The sequence below is a fragment of the Atta colombica genome, unplaced genomic scaffold, assembly GCF_001594045.1.
Source record: "Atta colombica isolate Treedump-2 unplaced genomic scaffold, Acol1.0 scaffold111, whole genome shotgun sequence".
In the NCBI taxonomy this organism is placed as follows: Eukaryota; Metazoa; Arthropoda; class Insecta; order Hymenoptera; family Formicidae; genus Atta; species Atta colombica.
The window spans coordinates 2,109,975-2,130,316 of NW_017259197.1; the positions used below are offsets into that span (position 1 = coordinate 2,109,975).

General features: G+C 28.9%; 1 protein-coding gene across 2 annotated transcripts in view; it reads right to left on the reverse strand.

Moving 5' to 3' along the window:
• The window catches only part of LOC108693921 (FK506-binding protein 2), a 64,693-nt gene that overhangs the window by 3,527 nt on the left and 40,824 nt on the right, over positions 1-20,342 (reverse strand). For both annotated transcript variants that reach the window (XM_018203130.1, XM_018203129.1), the window contains exon 2: positions 1,781-1,944. In XM_018203130.1, the coding sequence (XP_018058619.1) occupies positions 1,781-1,944 (164 nt within the window). The remainder of the gene's footprint in view (positions 1-1,780; positions 1,945-20,342) is intronic.

Sequence of the window (20,342 nt, forward strand, 5' to 3'; positions counted from 1 at the left end):
GAGTATATTTTTAAGACCACAGTTTGAAGTATTAAAAATATATTTAAATATTTATATAGAAATATTATTAGACACTAAGATTAGCATCTACATTTCACGCTTCTTTATGTTTATGATAAAATAATATATATAGTGGTATAAAAGTGTCATAACTACACTTATCATAATTTACCGTTTGAAGTACGTATTAATTTTGAATAAACTCGTGAAAAGATCATGTATCTGAAAAATAATAAAAAAATAAAAGGTGGATCTGGAGCGAAATGGCGCAATTTATCCACACGCGAAGACCCCGCTAAAGAGGCGAATCGTTTATCATTGTTGATCCCGCCATTGCAGCGTTGCCGAGAGTCGAGCAACGATGCTCAATTTAATGGTTGATGCTTTATTGGATTTCCGTGCAATTGCATTTTTGACTTCGATTTTGCTGCTAACGACTACCCTTGTATCGACCTGTCCAATAGTGTTCATCGCCTCTTCCTCTTTCTACCGGTTCCTCACCAATCCTTTCGCGCGTAAAAATGGTCCAACGTGTAATTTGAAAAATGCTCACGTTAGCGTGACGCTTTTTAATCGTGACGAATACCATTGCTGTCTGGTTGATTGTCGAATATACCTATACTAGTGCGTATTTCAAGTGGCAGAACGTTTCAGAAAAATTAGAGAAGCACTAGCTCGCGAGTATAGAAGAGAGTACAATAAAATTATAGTAGCTGTTATTAATTTGTGAGCATTTATTTTATTAATTCGTAAAAATTGAAAAAATTTTAAATAAAATATCAATTGTTGATTACTCACATGTACAAAATAATTCGTGTCTCTAGAGGCATACGTGTACACTTTTTGAAAAGATATAAAGTGTTGAATCAAATTTTATATTTTTTGTAGTAAATTTAATTTCTTTTTTTCCACTAATAAATGTACAAATTGTTATAGTATATAAAAATTATATACTTATACATGTTATTATATAAAAAAAACTTTTATTAATTAATTTGCCAAAATAGCTTCATTGTTATTATGTTATTATTATCATATTGTTCTTCAACGTGTATAAATAAATATTAAATTAATTTACTACATTAAAGTTTATTTAAATTTTAAAGATGATTAAAAATTAAAAAAGAGCTTGATTTGCACGTAACAAAACATATTAAAAGTTTTTATTAACTTATTAATTAATATCTACAAAAAATTTTATTCAGTAAATTCTATAAAGGATAAATAATAACGAATAAATACTGCAGCTTTTACAGTTTTTCCATGTATAATGTACAAAATTTAACATAATACAATTTAATGTAACGTATATAATATATAATATCTATTTTATTTAAACATCGCATATTATTTGAAACTGTTTCACTTATGTTGAAATATGAATAAAATCAAATATTATTAGCTTGTCATTTCAATGTAGTCACGTACAATAATTAATATTAAAACATACTTTTATTTTTAATTATATATGTTAATTATATATGTTAAATTATTATTACTTCAATATATATGACAATATATTTGACTAACGAGAATTTATTTTACAAAGAAAAATTTCAAATAAATTAAATTGTTTGTATTTGTATTGTATTGTGTATTGAATAAGTCTGTTATTTTATAGAATTAAGCATATAATTTTACCCAGGAAAATCTTTCACAATAATATATCTTCACACTAATATATTATATATGAATATTAAATTATTAAATACAAAAAACGTTAAATATAAATATTAAATGTTAAAAGAAATTCAAAAATAATAAAAAAATGTCAGCATACCACCAGGAATAACATTTCCAGCTCCCTTTTCGCCGTATCCCAGCTCAGGTGGTATCGTCAATCTCCTTTTCTCGCCTACGCACATATCCAGAAGACCTTGATCCCAACCTTTAATGACTTGTCCAACACCAAGCTGGAAAGTAAATGGTTGATCTCTATCCAAACTGTAACAAAAAAAGGATAATCTCACTTAGAGTTACATTCTACTAGAATCACACTGTAAAATATTAAATTAAAACACACATTTCTTTGGATAGACATCTTTTACATTTCAAAATACAAGAAAATATGAAAATATGTTGCTTATTAAAATTGTTTAGAAAAGCAAGTGTTATTTCTGTATTATTTCATAACATTTTTTTTCAATCACAAAGCATTGGTATGCTATTATAAAACAATTTGCAAAAATATATACAATATTAATAAATTGTATTATGTGAAAAAATCGTCTTTATATAATAATAATAATAGAAATATTCTTTCTGTGTTTGCATATTATATCTACTTTAGAAGATATGAGGAATTCTTCATTTTTTAAGCATAACAGAACGTGCTCAGTCTTTACTCGCATTACATCGCGCAACTATAGTAAACTTCCTCATTTCAGCGAGACATCAAAATGTTTATAACAAGTTTCGCGACGACTTATTCATGTCGAGAGTTAAAAGCGACACGACGTAAGGAGAAAAGCGACGGACTAATTGGAAAACGTGCGGAACAATCAAGTCCCATTTCGCTGCACCGCGAACTTTCACCAAGAATTCACTATTGTGCCAGCGTCGAATGCAACTTGCATGACTACGCTCGATATTTCGCACCAAATCTAAAAGCTTAGATCATTAGAAATGTCAATTTGTCGTTATGTAAAATGGAGAAAGAAAGATGGAGAGAAAGAGAAAGAAAGTGAATATATATTCAGCGATTATTCCCAGTGCGAAATCGACAATTTCCTGCATCAGGGGAATATTACGGAAACTAGCGAGGCAAAACCGATGTTGTACATTTTCTGGGCCTCCTTCGAGGCATCTCAACATGGACGATTATATATATGATTAAGAGACATGACATCGAGCGCACACATAAGTTGCCGTTAATACACGGCAACATGCAACCAGATGTAGTCAAATGGAGACCTTCATGCACGAGTGCAATGTAAAAATGCAGTGTGATAATATTTGATTTAAGAATTAAAAATATGAACATAAATATGTAAATTTCTTAGAAAAAAAACAAAAAATAAAGAAGGATAATCAAAATACTTTATAAGCAGCATAGAAAATCTACGCATGTACAAGTAGCTTCAATTACTTATACAGAGAAAAGTCGCATATGTTTCTTAAAGACACTTCCTTATTTCTCAGAAAAAAAACATTTTATGTATTTTATTTATAGTTATAAAAAACATAATTTGTTTAGGTGATTAAAGAAGAAAAATTAATAATTTATATATTTATTGTTTTTATGTAAAATCAACTAGAAATAAATTCTACAAATACGAAAATAAAATAGTCTAAAAACAAATTAGTATAACGATATCAGCAATCTTCCTTTATCTTATATAATATATTATACTTTTACGGTATATACATATATAACGCAATATATACATAAATATATGTGTTAGTAAATATTGTACATGTGTAATGGATTCTAACTTTTAAACTTTTTCGGAGTATTTATTGCAGAAATGCAACATAAAACGCAAAATATGTAAAGAAACCTAGAAAGGATCGGATTTCTCATTATTTTATGATTTTTCATTTTTTTATCACAGATAAATATATTTTTCATGAAATATTTTTATTTAGGAAGTATGAAAATTATGCGTGGTTAAAAGAGAATTTCTGTCTACACACTTTTTAAATATAATCTTCGTTCACTTGTGCTTGTAGCAAAATAAGTTCGTACTCCATGGAGATTATATTGAAAAATAAAGGTATACAGAACATTCCTTTCATTCGTTTTCATTATACGTAATATTCTCGTTTCGGGATAAACATGAAGAATGGAAGAAGGGGCATTACATTCTCTGAATAAACTGTAGCTGTAATGAAACTCCCTTCTTACAGTCCTTTTTTATATTTTAAAATTACTCGAGAAGAACCGTAATTATGTTTTAAAATATGCGTAAAACATAATCCTATTACTGAAAAACATATATATATATATATATATATATATATATGTAAAGAAAATTCATTTAATATTATTAATATTCATTATTATTTCTGATATCATTGATTATTTCGAATTATTGCAGATATTTAAGAATAATTCTTGTATTCTTAAATTTTATTTTCGCTCAATTTCACTTTATCAAGATACACGTTAACTGCGAGTGGGAAAAACGATATTGAGTATCGTGGGCGCAATATCATAGGACCGATCATTTTTCCCGCCGTCCTGAGTGCAGATGATATAGTCAATTTCCAGCGTTATTGGTTTTCGGCTACCTTGCTATGAAGCAAGTCTATACCATAAGGGCAGATTATTTTTCTAATGATTTGTCATTAATAAATAACATGCTTTTCTATCGCATTCGTCGCAATATAATAAACATTTATTATTAATTTTGTTAATCTTATTAATACATATTTATATTTTACAAATTACAAATCCAAAATAATTGCCCCATATTTATATGAAAGGTAAAATTTATCTCATTTGCATGATCTAGCCCCGTATTAATACATTCTATACATTTATACATATACACACATAAAGGTACAACCATGATCAGAATTTTTATTTCCCGTAGTTTCACATTGACTTTATCGAAAAATATTTTCTCCTATCCCGGATTTGCGATATCGCAGAACAGCACGATAGTTTTTCCAACGCGCATAAAAGCGATACCAGCCTGATGCATTATCGGCTTTCGGACGATATACGACATTTTTCAAGAGAAAACATCAATATTTTGTCGTGAGATAACCAATGTATCATTTTTCTTGAAAAGAACAATATTAAATATTTTTTTATTATGTTATTAATAATTTGTTTTGGCAGAGAGAGAGAGAGAGAGAGAGAGAGAGAGAGAGAGAGAAACAAAGAGGAAGGGAGAAAAAGAAAGAGAAAGAAATGTAATTTACACAAATTACATTACATAAAATATAAGTCAATATTAAGAAAAGTCAATATTAAGAAAAATCTGAAAATTTATAAAATATTTAAAATTAATATAATTTTTATACATAATGTAAAATAAAGCAAAATGCAAATATCACATCTTTTTGATTCTCAAAATAATGAGGCTTATATTTAAATAATTTTATTACAAAATTATATTAAATATTAAATAGTCGCTGTTGAAAAAGAGATTATATATTTATTAAGTTTATATTGAACCGAGGAAAAATATTGACTTTTTTCAATTGTAAACTCCTATTATATCTTATTTGTAACTTGAGTTGGAACAAAAGTTCTTAGCGTTAATAAACTTCAAAATTCGAATAGCTCTAATAATTAATTGTGCTAAAAGTAAATAAAATTTAAATTTACAAGTTCTAGACTTAGAACTTCTACATTTAAAAAAGCATTATGTCTTTTGAATTTCTGTAATTTTTTTTTAGTAATTTTTACATATAGAAAATTACAAATTACATATACAAAACTAGACAAATTGGGAAATTTTCTTCTCACTTTATGAGCTTATTACGTGTCCAGAAAAACTTGCAAAATTTTTAAACTTTCCAGTATAAAAGCTAAAAATTTTCCTTATACAAAATCATTTTTTTGTTATTGAATTATCGCGGATTAAATAAAAAGAGTATTTTGCATATAACTTTGTTAAGAATCATCGCGTTTTCCGTTAATCTCTGAAAAGTGTACTAATAAAATATTTTCAGCTCGCCTTGTCAATAAGCAGTAATTATATGTTTATGTTACTTCTCATGCATAATTAATGCAACTGTATCATTACATCGAAAGTAGCATCAAATTATTCATGTTATAGAATTATATGTAGTATTGAGCGTAGCTCAAATGCCAATATACAATATGATTATAGCGTTTCGATATCCTTTTGCCCGACTGATTGTTAATATAACGATGTATTGATAATAAAACGTTAAAATTGTATAGACATGAAAATCAAATGTAACTCTCAACAGCGGCAAAAATATTGCTTATTTAATCGTATCAATGAAATTTTCATTTCCCAAGCAATTAAACTGAATGATACGTTATATTGACTATCTGAATATGCCAAGTCAATTAAAAACATATTTGACAAAAACAATTGTTATTCTTCAATAAATGACTTCCAAGCATTTATGAAATTTTTCTCGACAAAAAGGTGTCTTTAATCATATCTTCTTTTATCTACAAATCTTTAATTTATGAAAGATTTAACTTTTGATAAGAATATCTCTATACTAAAAAATTCTAATAGATTATTAATTATCAAATACGAAGTGAGAAAGCTTTTACCTCCTATATTTAAATCTCTTAAAATGATAATAAAAATACAAATTTTACACAAGTGAGAAAGATAATTTTAGGCACGATAATTCTCGATCTATAATCTCTCAACGTTTCTTCATCTCAATAGGATAATAAGATAATTAAAATAGGTATACGCATCTTACACTTGTGTAATTATTTCATTAACAGAAGTCTCTCTCTCTCTCTCTCCCTCTCTCTCTCTCTCTCTCTCTCTCTCTCTCTCACACACACACACACGCGCGCGCGCACGCACACATACACACACACACACACACGATTATGCAACATTTATGTCTATTGATTACATTACTCTGTGTGTATTTTAATAATGAAGCGATTGTATTTTTTAACATAGATCCGTTAATGGTTGATATATTATATTTCTGATATATGATATGAGCGCCTATTAACTCCAACAGAGCATTTAGTGTGTTAATAGATGGACTTCGAAAAATGCAAGACGTTTTATGATTGACGTAATTAGTGCATTTGTAGATAAAATGAATAATTAATATCGTAATATAAAATCGATCATAAGGTACTTAACATTTTTTATTGATGTTAAATTTTGAATTAATTATTAGGAAACTAATAATTTTTATAAGTGAATATTTTAACACAAATAAATTTCTCAAAAGTATATTGTCTAATTGATTACCATTGTTTACAATTGTTACATATATAGTAAATGCATGAGAAAGATATATCATCCAATATATATGAAAAAAAGTGAATCTTTTATTCTTGCGTTCACAAAATTTTAAGGAAATAACCTAATATATTGTTCTAACATGAGTACTAATGTTATATACTATTATACAATATCTAATTCAGAAAAATTATTTTAAAAATGCACTGTCAATTTACTCAATTTCAAAATAAATTTAATAATTTGATATGTATTTTTATTCTTTGTGCAAGTCAGTACTTTATTTTCAAGTTTTTAAATATTTTCTAAGCCCAATAGATAATTAAATGATAGGCAGCATATGTGCTTTCTTGTGCCAAGAAAATTACAAATTATTCGAGTACGGATTACATCAGGACTAAAGATAAGAAGACTGAAAATACACTGAACACGTTTGAGACACTCTAGACATGAATAGACATTCTTGTGAAATGTCACAAGCGCACAAGGAATAACGCTCGAGCAAAAAGAGAAACAAAGCATCAAAGAAGAAAAAAGAAACAAGACACTAGCAGAAGAAAGCGAAACAATTGCTCTGGGACTTCTGGCCACTAAAAGATAAAAAATTCCGAAGGACCGAATCTCGTTGTCATCTTTCTTCCAACATCCTTGTGTACGCGCTTCGTGAACTTCCGTTGTGTTCTACAACGCAGTAAGATCTTCAAATATTTAAACTCCTTCGGGAGTCTCTGTACATACATTAATATATATTATGTAAAATACATATAAGCTGTACTAAAAAAGTAAATATTATTGAGTATGATTAAATGTAATTCAAAAATTGGAATCATCTTTGGTTCAGAAATATATTTTGAAAATAATTATTTTATATTATAACTATTGTATAGATCATCAACTATACGTGCGAAGTATATGTGTATTAATACAATTTATAATTTATAAAATGTCAATTAATTATTTATTAATATTTTGATGCTGAATAAGTTGGATTCTTAAAAAACTGACAGAAAAAGTAATGATAAAAGAGGACAACACGAAATAAAAACAAAACTGCAACAGAAATAGAAGACAGAATATTCTTTTTTTGGAAGAGGCAAAAAGAAGAAGAAAAGACAAGGGCGCGAAAAACTAGTTAGTTTTTCTCTGATATTTGCATATACTTATACGCAGGTGGAGCGAAGCGTTTTCTATGAAAACATAAATCGTGCAAACACACGAGGATACGAAGGGGAGATAAAAGAAAAATGATAGAAATAGATGGAAAGAAAAGAGAAGAGAGAGATGGAGGAAAGGGCAGACTAGATTACAGAGAGCCAGAAATAATGTATAGACGATGAGGGACAAGACTAGCCGGAAGAGAAGATAAGAGGAAAAAGAGCCGACGAAAAGAATTGCTATCAAAGAATATCGCCTCTTGCCCGCAATGGTTCTCATTAACATATCAAAGAGGACCGCGGGGATATTTAAATTTATTCCTCCCTGGTAGCACAGCACCTTTGCGCGGTTTTACGTATCGAGGCCATGCAAGCCCGACACGTGGCCACGTATTCAACGAGAAACGAAAAAAGAGAGGAACTCTCTTTGAGCTTTTCATAAGGTTCGTCTGGACGAAAGCTCGTGAAACCCATTCTTATCCCTGTCTCCGCGATCGCAAAGTGCTTCTCACCGATACTTGAATTCGCCATTGTCCACCGAATTGATAGAGTGCACACGGAGAGGGTTTATTTTTTAAGGCGACGATAAAGGTTCCGATTGTTCTTTGAAATGTCATTCTGTCTATAGGGATGACATGTCCGTTTGTTGTGTGTGTACCATAGTATTTTTCAATATATTTGATAATATGTAATCATATTTTACTTTAATCAATATAATAAATTATGTAATACCGTATGATTATTATATATTGAGATTGCAGATATCTTGACATAATATATACATATGTAGATATAAATTTAAATTTGATTTTATCTTTATGAAAATTTAATTTAAAAAAATTATATTTCTTCGCAATTTCTTGTTCAACATTGATTATTTCAACAAGTGAGTATAGTATTACGGATAATTAAAAAGTAAAGAATAAGTTATAAGTATAACTGTGAAATTATTATTCTTTTTGTACACACACACACACACACACACACACACACACACACACACACACACACACGTTTAAGTTTCTGTAATAAAGAAAGAAGTTTCTGTAATAAAGAAAAATATATCACAAAGTAATCGTAAATAACTTTTGAAGTAAGTATTATGTGCAATATTTTATTTATAATATTTTATAAGCTTTATAAGCTTGTTAGTTATATATTACATTTCGTTACTAACTCATGTGATCTTGTTTAAAGTATCATCTTTATTTTGACAGAAACGAGCAACATCGTAAAAATTTACATCATTAAACGTCGATCCTAGTTGGGTCTCGGCCTGGATATTCGGAAGTGCTTTTGATATCATTTAAATTTCTTGTTCCTAGAATGCAACTTACAAAAAATCATTTTCATATATATCAAATTCTATCAAGCTCTTCAATATAAAAAAAAAAGTACATTAAACTAAATATATTTTATTTATGAGAGATATATATTATTTTATTTCATATTATTTATAATTATAAAATTGTAACACATATAATTAAAATTATAATATAATTATTATGATTATAATTAAAATTATAACTATATAATCTGATATAAGTGAAGTCATATGAAAAAATATTGCAGAACTTAACAGAATTTTTGTTTTACAAAATTTCCATGAGAATCTTGATCCTTCTAAATAAAGTTACAAGACAAGCTATGAATTAATCTTAATTTTAACAATAATTTTATAAAAAATGCAATATGTACATATAAATTTTGAAAGAGATCGTAAAATTTCCTTTCCTGTTGATAACTATTTTTCAGAGAAAAAGTGAAACAAGATAAAACTGAAATTTCCATATTACACTTCGTTATAGCAGAGAATGGTAAGCAAAATATGCGCAACTTAATTGAGCTTTCAATAATTATAAGCTAAAATAATTCGTTGCACACCTGCTCTCTCACACTCACCGCCTCTTTATCTTTTATGACGTATTTAATTTATCACTTGATTTGTTCTCTAGACCTAGAAAGCACTAAGGGAAGTTATTAAATCTAAGTGCTTCGGTGCACTTGATATTTCTAACAAAAATATGTCTTCCTCGCGAATAACGGAATGCATTTTACATTCGTATAGGAATAATGCCCGAGTCCATTTATTACAAAGCACGCATTTCTTTTATGTCCAGCATCCGTACGTTGTAAACTTTTTATTGTACCGTCATCAATTTGAACCATTCACGATATCGATCTATCTTGACATGGATACAATACGGATCGAGATAATCCACGTTTTCTCTCTCCATTTATGAAACGAAAAGATATCTTGTACATCCATATTTTTCTTCGTTGTTATCTACAGAAGATATTCATGATAAGTATCCAAAATTAATCATTTTCATTTTTATATTAATTAAAGTGTTATTTTATTCTTAGAGAAACAGCTTACAGAGATACTAAATTATTAAAATAATCGTAATTTATTAAATAGCAAAAGAATAATATAGCAAAGAATATTTAAAAAATAAAATTTTAAAAACTTTCTAATTCATTTTAGTAAATTAATAAGACATGCAAAATTGATTATATAAAGCTATTTATTTTCTATTACTATTCATTTTCTATTACTATTCATGTACTAAATTGATATTGATTAGTATCAAATATTTTGAAAAAATTTAAATGTTTCTTAATTAAAAGATCTCATTCTCTCAGCCATGCTCAAATATATCTATTATTAATTTGTAACAGATATTTAAGGGTATTCTTTATTAGAGATCATAAATGTTTTAAATTGGACATAATATCTTATTTGTAATATTTATAAACAATTATCACAAATTCATTTCCAATAAAAATATTGGAAAATAGCTGATATATTAGTTTCTTATTGGTCCAAGTTATGCAAAGGAATTTCGCATAAATAGCCTGATAAAGCGTCGTCGTCGCGGTGCAACGTTAAATACAGATTAGCTCCCATCCTCGGACATAACGTGCGAAAAAGTGAAAACATTGCTCCGACAAAATGCCGGGATCGGTCCCATCAAGGGCTCGTGGGATAAGTAAAAAGGACCATTTTTCAGTGGCGGCGTCTTATCCAGGACACAGTGACACCATGTAATACCGTACCGGCTTATATGCATTCATAAGATATTCATAAGACTTCTGGCGCCTCAATTTTCGCTAGCGACAAAGAGCAACTCAACGACCGTCTTTCGAGAGTCAGAAATAAGTACACGGTGGACGATACAGCAAAGACGATCTTCCGCTTTTGCGTTTCACGTCCCGCAAGCTTGCTTCAAAGTTCTGTGAACTGCATCACAGGAAATTACTATGAACTTTCACACAGATTGAAAAAGTTTTTCGAAAAGTATTCTGATTGTTAAGACGCGACGCTCACGTTTTCCGCGTGGAGTGTTAGCGTGGCCAAAGAAAATTGCCTCGTTCGAACTTTTATCGTGACCCGTTGCCATCTCTTCATTTACGGTTGCGTAACGACGGAATTACATCAAATCGAATGATGTTTATGTTGAGCTACCAATAAAGTTTTATACTTATTAGATTTTTTTTCAAGAGAATCATCCTCATATCAAAATGTGATCTTCATCTCGTTTCTTACGTGACTTTCTAACTAATTTATTTTTTTCATCTTTGTTTAGAAGAATCTTCGGAGCCATCATATGACAACGATTTGGAGTTGACGCAAAATTGTCTTAACAGTTGAGGCGTCTTGTTGTAAAGTTTTCTTTCTCGAAATTATTATCGCGCGCATAGTATCTCATACAATGTAAAAGTCGTATAGCAGGTTAAGATTTGAAGTATTATTCAAAGTTAATCCTCTTATTATGTTATTATACTTCCAGCTCTTCTTCCACTTTATGCTTCTTAACAGCTTATAAAATGAGAGAAAATTTTGCAAAAGCTTAAGCTTTTATATTCTACTACTCGTATAACTGCAAAGTAATAAGTTTCACATTCTTTCTTATTTCAGTAATATAAAAATTATACTTTTTATGCCATTATAAGTTTACAAGATCAAAACACTTGATTGCGTTATAGTTTCTGTGTTCATGTTAAACTTTCAAATCCTAATGTATTAATCTTTTTTTCTCTGTCTTTCTCTTTATTATTTATACTAAATTTTCATTTTTAATAAATACAAAGTTGATCAAATTTATAAATTGTTTTATGAAGCTATAATTACATATATACACACACACACACACACACACACACACACACACACACACACACACACACACACATATATAGGGTAACTTCGGTATATACGTTGCACCTATCTTAAAAAATACTTAATTTATTAAATATTATTTATTATGTTTAAACTAAACTATATCAATAAAACTATATCAGTAAAAATTTTGTCTACTATTTATGAAAAAAATATTAGAAATCCAAAATATTTATATTTCGTATTAAAAAATGAACTTTCTTAAAATTGCCGTATATCCTATAGGGGTGGGAGGTATGTATGGCTCATAAAAAATTTATAAATGCATATAACTAACGTAAAATGATGCAATAACTTATAAAATGCGTTTATAAAGTTTTATTAAGGAATAAGAAAAAAATGATAAATACACGTATGTGAAGTAATAAATAATAATTACAATCTTCCCAGATGATTACAAGTGTTATAACACAACAAATGGGATATATAAGACAATAAACTAAACAAAGAATACAAGAGCAAAGTATTTGTATTTTGTTATATAACATACTTTACTATTCCTCTACACTCATGTATCACGAAATAACTACTAAGTCTTTTGCATATAAAAGTCTTTTGCAGTCTTTCCTACAGTAATCATTTTACTTTTTAGATTATTATTTTTATAATAGATTATTTTAGATTATAATTTATGATGACTATTTAACACAGTGATCAACACACAAATCAACACACAAATTCATCAACTCACAATAATTTCATTAATATTAATAGTAAGAAATCATAACTGAAATCACAACACACTACTAATATAACATAAAGACATATAACAAAGTAGTTGCAGGAAAATTCTCACTCCTTCTATTTTTTCTGACTTTTGCGGCGTAAATCCCAGCGCGGCGTATTTGTCGGAGTTACCCTAGATATATATATATATATATATACACATACATACATACACACACACACACATATATATATATATACACATACATACATACACACACACACACATATATATATATATACACATACACACACACACACACACACACATATATATATATATGTATATATATATATATATAATTTAAGGATTATTTTTTATACTTAATTTTATACTTAATTTTTCGTTTAAACATTTATCTGTCAATTTGAAATATATGAAACAAAAACATATATTATTCTTTATTTCTTTTTTTTATTTATTTTTTTTTTCAAACTATATAATCACTTTTTTTACAAAAAAAATAATAGTTTCCGTAAACGCTTAATATTTAAATGATTCAGTTTATAATTGTACTTTCCTTTATTTTTTTTACATCAACCATCATCAGTGAAAACGTGCATATTTTGGATTGGTCACTTAGTCGCAATTTCAAAGACGCTCTTTGGAAGGAATATTAACAGATTAAATAGAAGGTGTGTCCTTTTAACGCTCTAGCTGCTAAACCTGCAGTAGTGCAGAGACAATATCATACCTTGCTGTAAATTCCATGTACTCTGGTGGGGTAGCTTAATGCAGATTTAGGTAGGTTCCTACAGCGCGCATGCGGCTTTTACATCCCATAGACTTAGGCTAATTAATTTATAGACTGCGCCCTTATCTGTTGCTGGCGCCTACTATATAACCACTACTACTGGATAGTGGGCGTCAGCGAGTTGCCCTAAGTGCGCCAGCAGGGAAACCAGTTACCATAGATCCATAGCGATAACGCGTTCTTCCCTCTTTGCCACCCAGTCTCCTAGACTAGACTTCAGCCGAAAGTTAGACGAGAAGGGAGTTGACTCGCTCGTCTGGGAATCGCAAATGACTTCCGTGCGGTCGGTCCAGTTTGAGCAGCCATCTCGTCTTTACTTGAGATTGCAGACATCCTTACTGAGAGACAATCGGTAGATGTTCGCGTTAGAGGATGAAAATTGTCTTCTTCTCAAATATTGCTTATTACGAATAACAGTGAATTTACTGTGCAATATTAAGCACATATTTAAAAAGCGTATGTTACTTATTATTTATAATTTAAAATAATATGTATTTATTTTATCAAGAATATTTTATTATACATACATTTAGGAATTTAAAATAAACTTAGAAGAACTAGAAACACTGACTTTAAATATTGAGAAGAAAAGAAATATCTTTGATCTATTACCTTATATATGTATGTACCTTCTCTTCTAGTTATTGATTCGATTTAGAAAATGCCAATCGCATGGCATTGGAACATCAGTACCAATACACTGTATGCAGTAAACAAGTTGATTTTTACGTAAAATTTTTCATTTAAAATAAAATATTATGATAAATGAAACGATAAATATCCGTTTATTGAAATAAAAGATTTTTTTTTATTGATGTATAAGTGTATCATGTATCATCGAAATAAATGGTACCTTCTCTATGCATGAGTTATAAAATTTTTATAGGCTTCAACGCGTCATAGTCGAATTCCAATCGCAATAAAAAAAGTTATTTGTCGATTCGAAATGCATCGGCACGTCGTGCAAGAATGCCGACGCTGTCGCCAACGATGTGTTGCGAAGCGTAGGTGGTAGAGCTCGTTAGATCAGTCGAGCACCCTGTGAACGCTGTTAATTGCATCGCGTCGATGAACGTGCACGCACCGATTTAGTTTATCGCTCGGCTTGCCTAGCGCAACTAGAGACGGGGTTGCGCGAACGAGTCGATGAGACGACGATACGCGTGTCAATGTGTATGAGTGCGAAACTATGTACATATATGAAAAGCAATCAAATTTCCCCGGGAAATCTTTGTGGCGACGTGATAGAATAGAATTGTGGATAAACTGAGTATTCTGGCTGGTGGTCACAAAAGCTTTTATACGTCGCGCAGAAAACGCATTACAGTTAACGACGAAAAGTCGGTAGACGGTCATCGATGGATATTGGTTTTTTAATTGGCAATGTGTGTCCGGATGTTTTTCATGAAAAACGTAAGTTTCTACACGTAAGTTTGTATAAACATAGAGAAGTTGATAGGTAGAAGTGGAATATCTCAAAATTTTCAACGTTTCGTCCATGAATGTCTCTCACGCAAAGTATAATTTTATGTTCTCGTGAAAATTCACTTAATATAATATGAAATACTTAATTCAGAGAGAGAAATGTGTATATAGGGATGTGTGTATAGTTTCAGAATTCTCGACTCAATGTACTATAACAAGATAGATAACTAAAAAAAATAAGTAAAAATTTACTCATTTTTTTTATTTACAAATGACAAATAAAAGTTATTTTTATTTTAATCATTTTTATCTAATTTTTGAGACATAAGAATGTAAATATGGCCAATTACAGACAAGATGGTCACTTGTTAATAAGTCACACATACACGGACAGAATTATCTTTTAAAATTTTCTCTAAAAATATATATATGTAATAGTTGTGATATAATACAATATTTTAAAGATTTTTACCATGCACTTCAGTAAAATTAATTAAACTTATTATATATTTTATTATATATTTTATTGTAGTTTTATTAATGAACAAGAGAAATTTACATAAAATTTTTTAAAATACAATGTTGTCCCAGGACTATCATACTTTCAATTCCAAGAAAAAATTCTCTACGATAATATTAGCGAGCACTTATTTTTCAGCGCATAATTTAATATTAATATTCATAGGTAAATCTAAACGAAATGTAATTAGCCATATTTAATAAAAAAAATTTCTTGAAAATGGAATCATAAAATTCTAATTATATCAATTAGAGTTCTGATTGTCTCAATTAGAATTGTAATAAATTCAAATATATAGAAAAGTCTGGTCTATTTTCAATCAAAATTTTAATTAATGTAACTAGACTCTTTTACCAATAATTAATTTCTCAAAAATTATTGTTTAAATAAAAACTTATAAATTATTTTTCAATTTAACTTTTCAAAAACTTTCTTGATCTATTATGAGTAGCAAGTTTTTGGATGAGTATCCTAAATATATTACTCGTTAAAAATACTTATAATATTTGTAATATTTACGATAGCAATACTTGCAACGATTTTATACGATTCTATGGTGTGTATTGTAATTTGAATCCATTTCTATCATATGGAATTATTTATTACATTTATTACATTATTATACATTCTTGCAAAAAAGTAAATTTAAGTACAAGCTTAAAATCAACACAACTTGTTTTAAGTGTCACTCAGTGGTGATTGTGGCCTCAAAAATAGGATGCAGACAGGCTGTGGCGTCGCGGTAGAAGTAACAGCAGATAGCATTGCATATTTCATGCTGCATAGTACGTAACGTGATGCACGCCCCGCATGGGAAATCCTAACGGGGCTGTATGTCCGAGTTCTACGTTCGTGCAAACTAGACTAAAGCTCGTCCATGGAAAACGGTGTCATGGAACCGAGACAAATTCATTTTGTTGCGTTGGCACCCTAGGTTCATCCATTTTCTTCCGCGTCAGGGTGACAGAGCAAATCCCGTTATATTAATCGTGTAAGCTACAATTTACTAAAAAAAGATTTAAATAATATTTTATTATAATTTTGTATATCTGAATAAAAATTTAAAATTCATGTATCACAACATCTTACAACATTAAATATCTATGCCGTATTTATATATATGTATATATAAAAGTGTATGTGCAAAAGTGTATGTTATAATCTTAAGTGATTATAAAAAATAATATTAACTGTCAAGGGCATGCGAGCGTGTACGCAGACAGCTAAAGCTAGAAGCGATCTAAATAAAAATTCATGAAATTATATATTTGGACATACTACAAATATAATAAAATTACAGCTTTCTGAATATAACAGTGGCTTCAATAAAATTATCTTCCATTATTGTTTGTTTCCATCAAAGATTAGCTTTAATTTCTCCATTTCAGTGTATATAATTTTAATTCACCTTTGTTTAATTTACTCTTTATCTTCTTCTAATTCTTAGAACTAGAAAAAGATAAGAAGCAAATTAATGTTACATTAAGCTACATTAGTAGAAATGGACATAAAAGATTAAAGTTAATCAATACTAATAAAAAATAAACAATAAAAGATTGATTTTGATAGAGATATAAATGAGATTATTTATTTTTTATCTTTCGGATTTAGTTCTAAAAATTAAAACTAATAAAAGATGAACGACTCATATCAATTCCTATTTTTTAATCAATTCATACGTACACGTACAAATAACTGTACATATATACACTTCTGTGGCGGCAAAAATTATTTTTTTCACTCTGTCGGCCAACTTTTTTTTTCACACGCTTCTGTTAATTGTTGCTATTCATCTACATAAAACAAATAAAATTCTGAAAGAATATAGAATTATTAAAAGACTAAATTCTTACACAAATTATCTAAATTGAAAAGCTATATAAAGTAAAATAAATTTAACAAGAGGTAGTATAATATTAAAAGATTAACAGATTCTAATTTTACATTCTAATTGTCTTTCATTTCGAAACTACAAGGATCATTATTATTAAATTGTCTGGAACACTTTTGTGATTCTCCGCATTTTTTATTCTATATTCCAAATCGCATTTTTTATTCTATATTCCGCATTTTTTATTCTATATTCCAAATCCGCATCATTTAATTTTTGTCAATTAACATTTAATTTTCGCCAATTTAAATAGCAATTTTAGGACATAATTTTTATAAAAATAAAAAGTTAAGCCAGTCCAATTCTATTTTAAGTCCTATTCAAGATGAGGAAAATAACATCCGATTGTAATTTTTTATTTTTCAGAAAATGATTGAAAATGTCACACTTATTTTAGAACTTTCTTCTGAATTTACTTGAAATTCTTCTAACTTAATATGATCCTACGCTTATTAGTTTAAGAGGGAAAATTTTTTCTCGTTCTAGTAAAATATAAGTTCCAGAAATCTAGAAACAAGAATACAATTTTATATTATAAAATTGAAAACAACCAATGTAATGTAGTAGCGAGGATATCCAAATGTATAATAGCATCAGATCAAATTGTGGAAGAAGAGAAGGTAATGGATTTCTGAAAACTTTATCCCTTTAGGGATAAGGACCAAGGCGGACTTTGCGTCCGCCAGGGAATATGAAGTTTCGAATCGCGGAATTAGCGGATCTCTAATAGGTCTCGTTGAAAGTCTCGCATAAGGCTACCGAAAGTTTTCTGTTCTAATGGACAAAAGAACTTTCCTTTACTTGATCGAACAGCCGAGACTCAAGGAAAATCCGGGAGAAGATTCTTTGCAAAACTGATAAAAGTTTTTACGTATCCCGGACCACAAGCTGACGGGACAAAAATTGTGATAAAATATATGATGAATCCTTCTTTCTTATTAACATTAAGAATTTTGATTTTATCATATATTTCTATTTTATCATAAAATAAATATATAATAAAGAAAAGAGTAAAGTAATAAAATATAAATACTCATTTTAAATTAACAATGTTATAATTTTTCTGTATTTTGATACACCTTGATACGCAAAATAAATGGCATGTAGATCTGTCAAAAAATAATAGCTTCCACTAAAATTAGATTTGTAATAAAATTATATTTGTAATAAAAATACAATGATTTATTGTATCTCAATGATCAACCCATTAAATTGTATCTCAATCTCTATAAATTTAATCTGTCAATAATATTTCAAACATATTGCTATTTCAAATATTGCATTAAATATTATATTTTATTAATAGATACCATTTTATTGATGTGTAAATATCTCGCTAAAAATACTAAAATACAAAAAAATTGAGCTTATGTCATATTATAAAGTAAAGTTTTGTGCTATACAAAACGTATATCACTCTTACTTATAAAATATAAGGAGCAATGTGAGAAAGATATATAAAAAGTTGTCAATGAAAAATGCATATGTGCCTGTCTGTTAAAAAAAATTACATATCGGTTGTAGAACGAAAAAAATGTCTACATGGATGACAATGACAGCGATTGTACGACCAGTGAAAAATCGACTAGATTGTTATTTCACAATGTCGCGGAAGGTATTTTACTAGATAGTAAAATAAAACGGGTCAAGTCTATTCTATCCAGCAACTGCTAGTGACAGGCTAATTACTGAAAGCATGAGTATTTTTATTGATACAGCCACCGGCACTGTATCTGACATATCCGAGTATAAAAGCGGAAAATTAATTTGTGTATACAATGGCATACATACATTGCACGTTTGTATAAGATTACCTCTACATGCGGTTACGTTGTGCACATGTAATTCAATATGGTTATTTTTTCCTTTTGATCATGTCTATTCAATTAAATTCAGTTAGAATCCTTTAAATAAAAATATCTAAAAATAGAATAGAATTACATCGCTAAACTGATTTTTTAATTGACAAATAAATTAATTGTTTAAAAAATAATTAAAATAATTAAAATAATGTTTTATTGAAGATATTTTTTCTAACATTCAAAATCATTTTTTAAAAAGTGTACAAATAACAAATCATACATGTGACTATATACTTTTCATCCGAATTAAATATTATATTTGCAACATAAATTTTCGTGAAAAATTTTTTTTTCCAAATCTTTCAGCAAGCTCATATCGCGCTGATTTCGACGATTTTTTTCCGTATAACGACGCAGCGCTGCAATTTTACGAAGCTAACGGAGCGATGCAATTTTCAACATTCGCTGGTCACCATGATTTTCTCTTCCCCGCCATCTCGTCATTAAATTTATATTTGCCGGGTTGACCGGGGCGAGGAACGAGCGGATGGCAAACGACCACCGTTTTCGCGAATGAAACGGGGGATCCAATGTGGAATCAGTTTGCCTCGCGCGCGGTACAGTGGACATTACCGTCTCACTCGCTCAAGGGCCGCACTGTGGCTGCATGAAACCGCAGAAATTCGTATCATGGTTCCACTTGCCTCCGTTATTTCGCGGTGGAATACCAGTTTTTTAACGGCACGCATGCCATTTATATGTTAAAGTAGATCATTATTTTCATTCAATTTGTATTATTTTTGTTACGTAAAGATAGTGTAAAAAATACGTTCGATTGCAAAAAATTAAATAATTTTAATACGTATATGTATATAAGATAAGTATATGATATTAAAAAATTAGAAATAAAAAGATAATTATTTATTAAAATTATATTTTGTTATTAAAATAAAATAATAGCTTTTTAAACTTATCATCGCGCGTATTATTATTATATATATAATATTATAG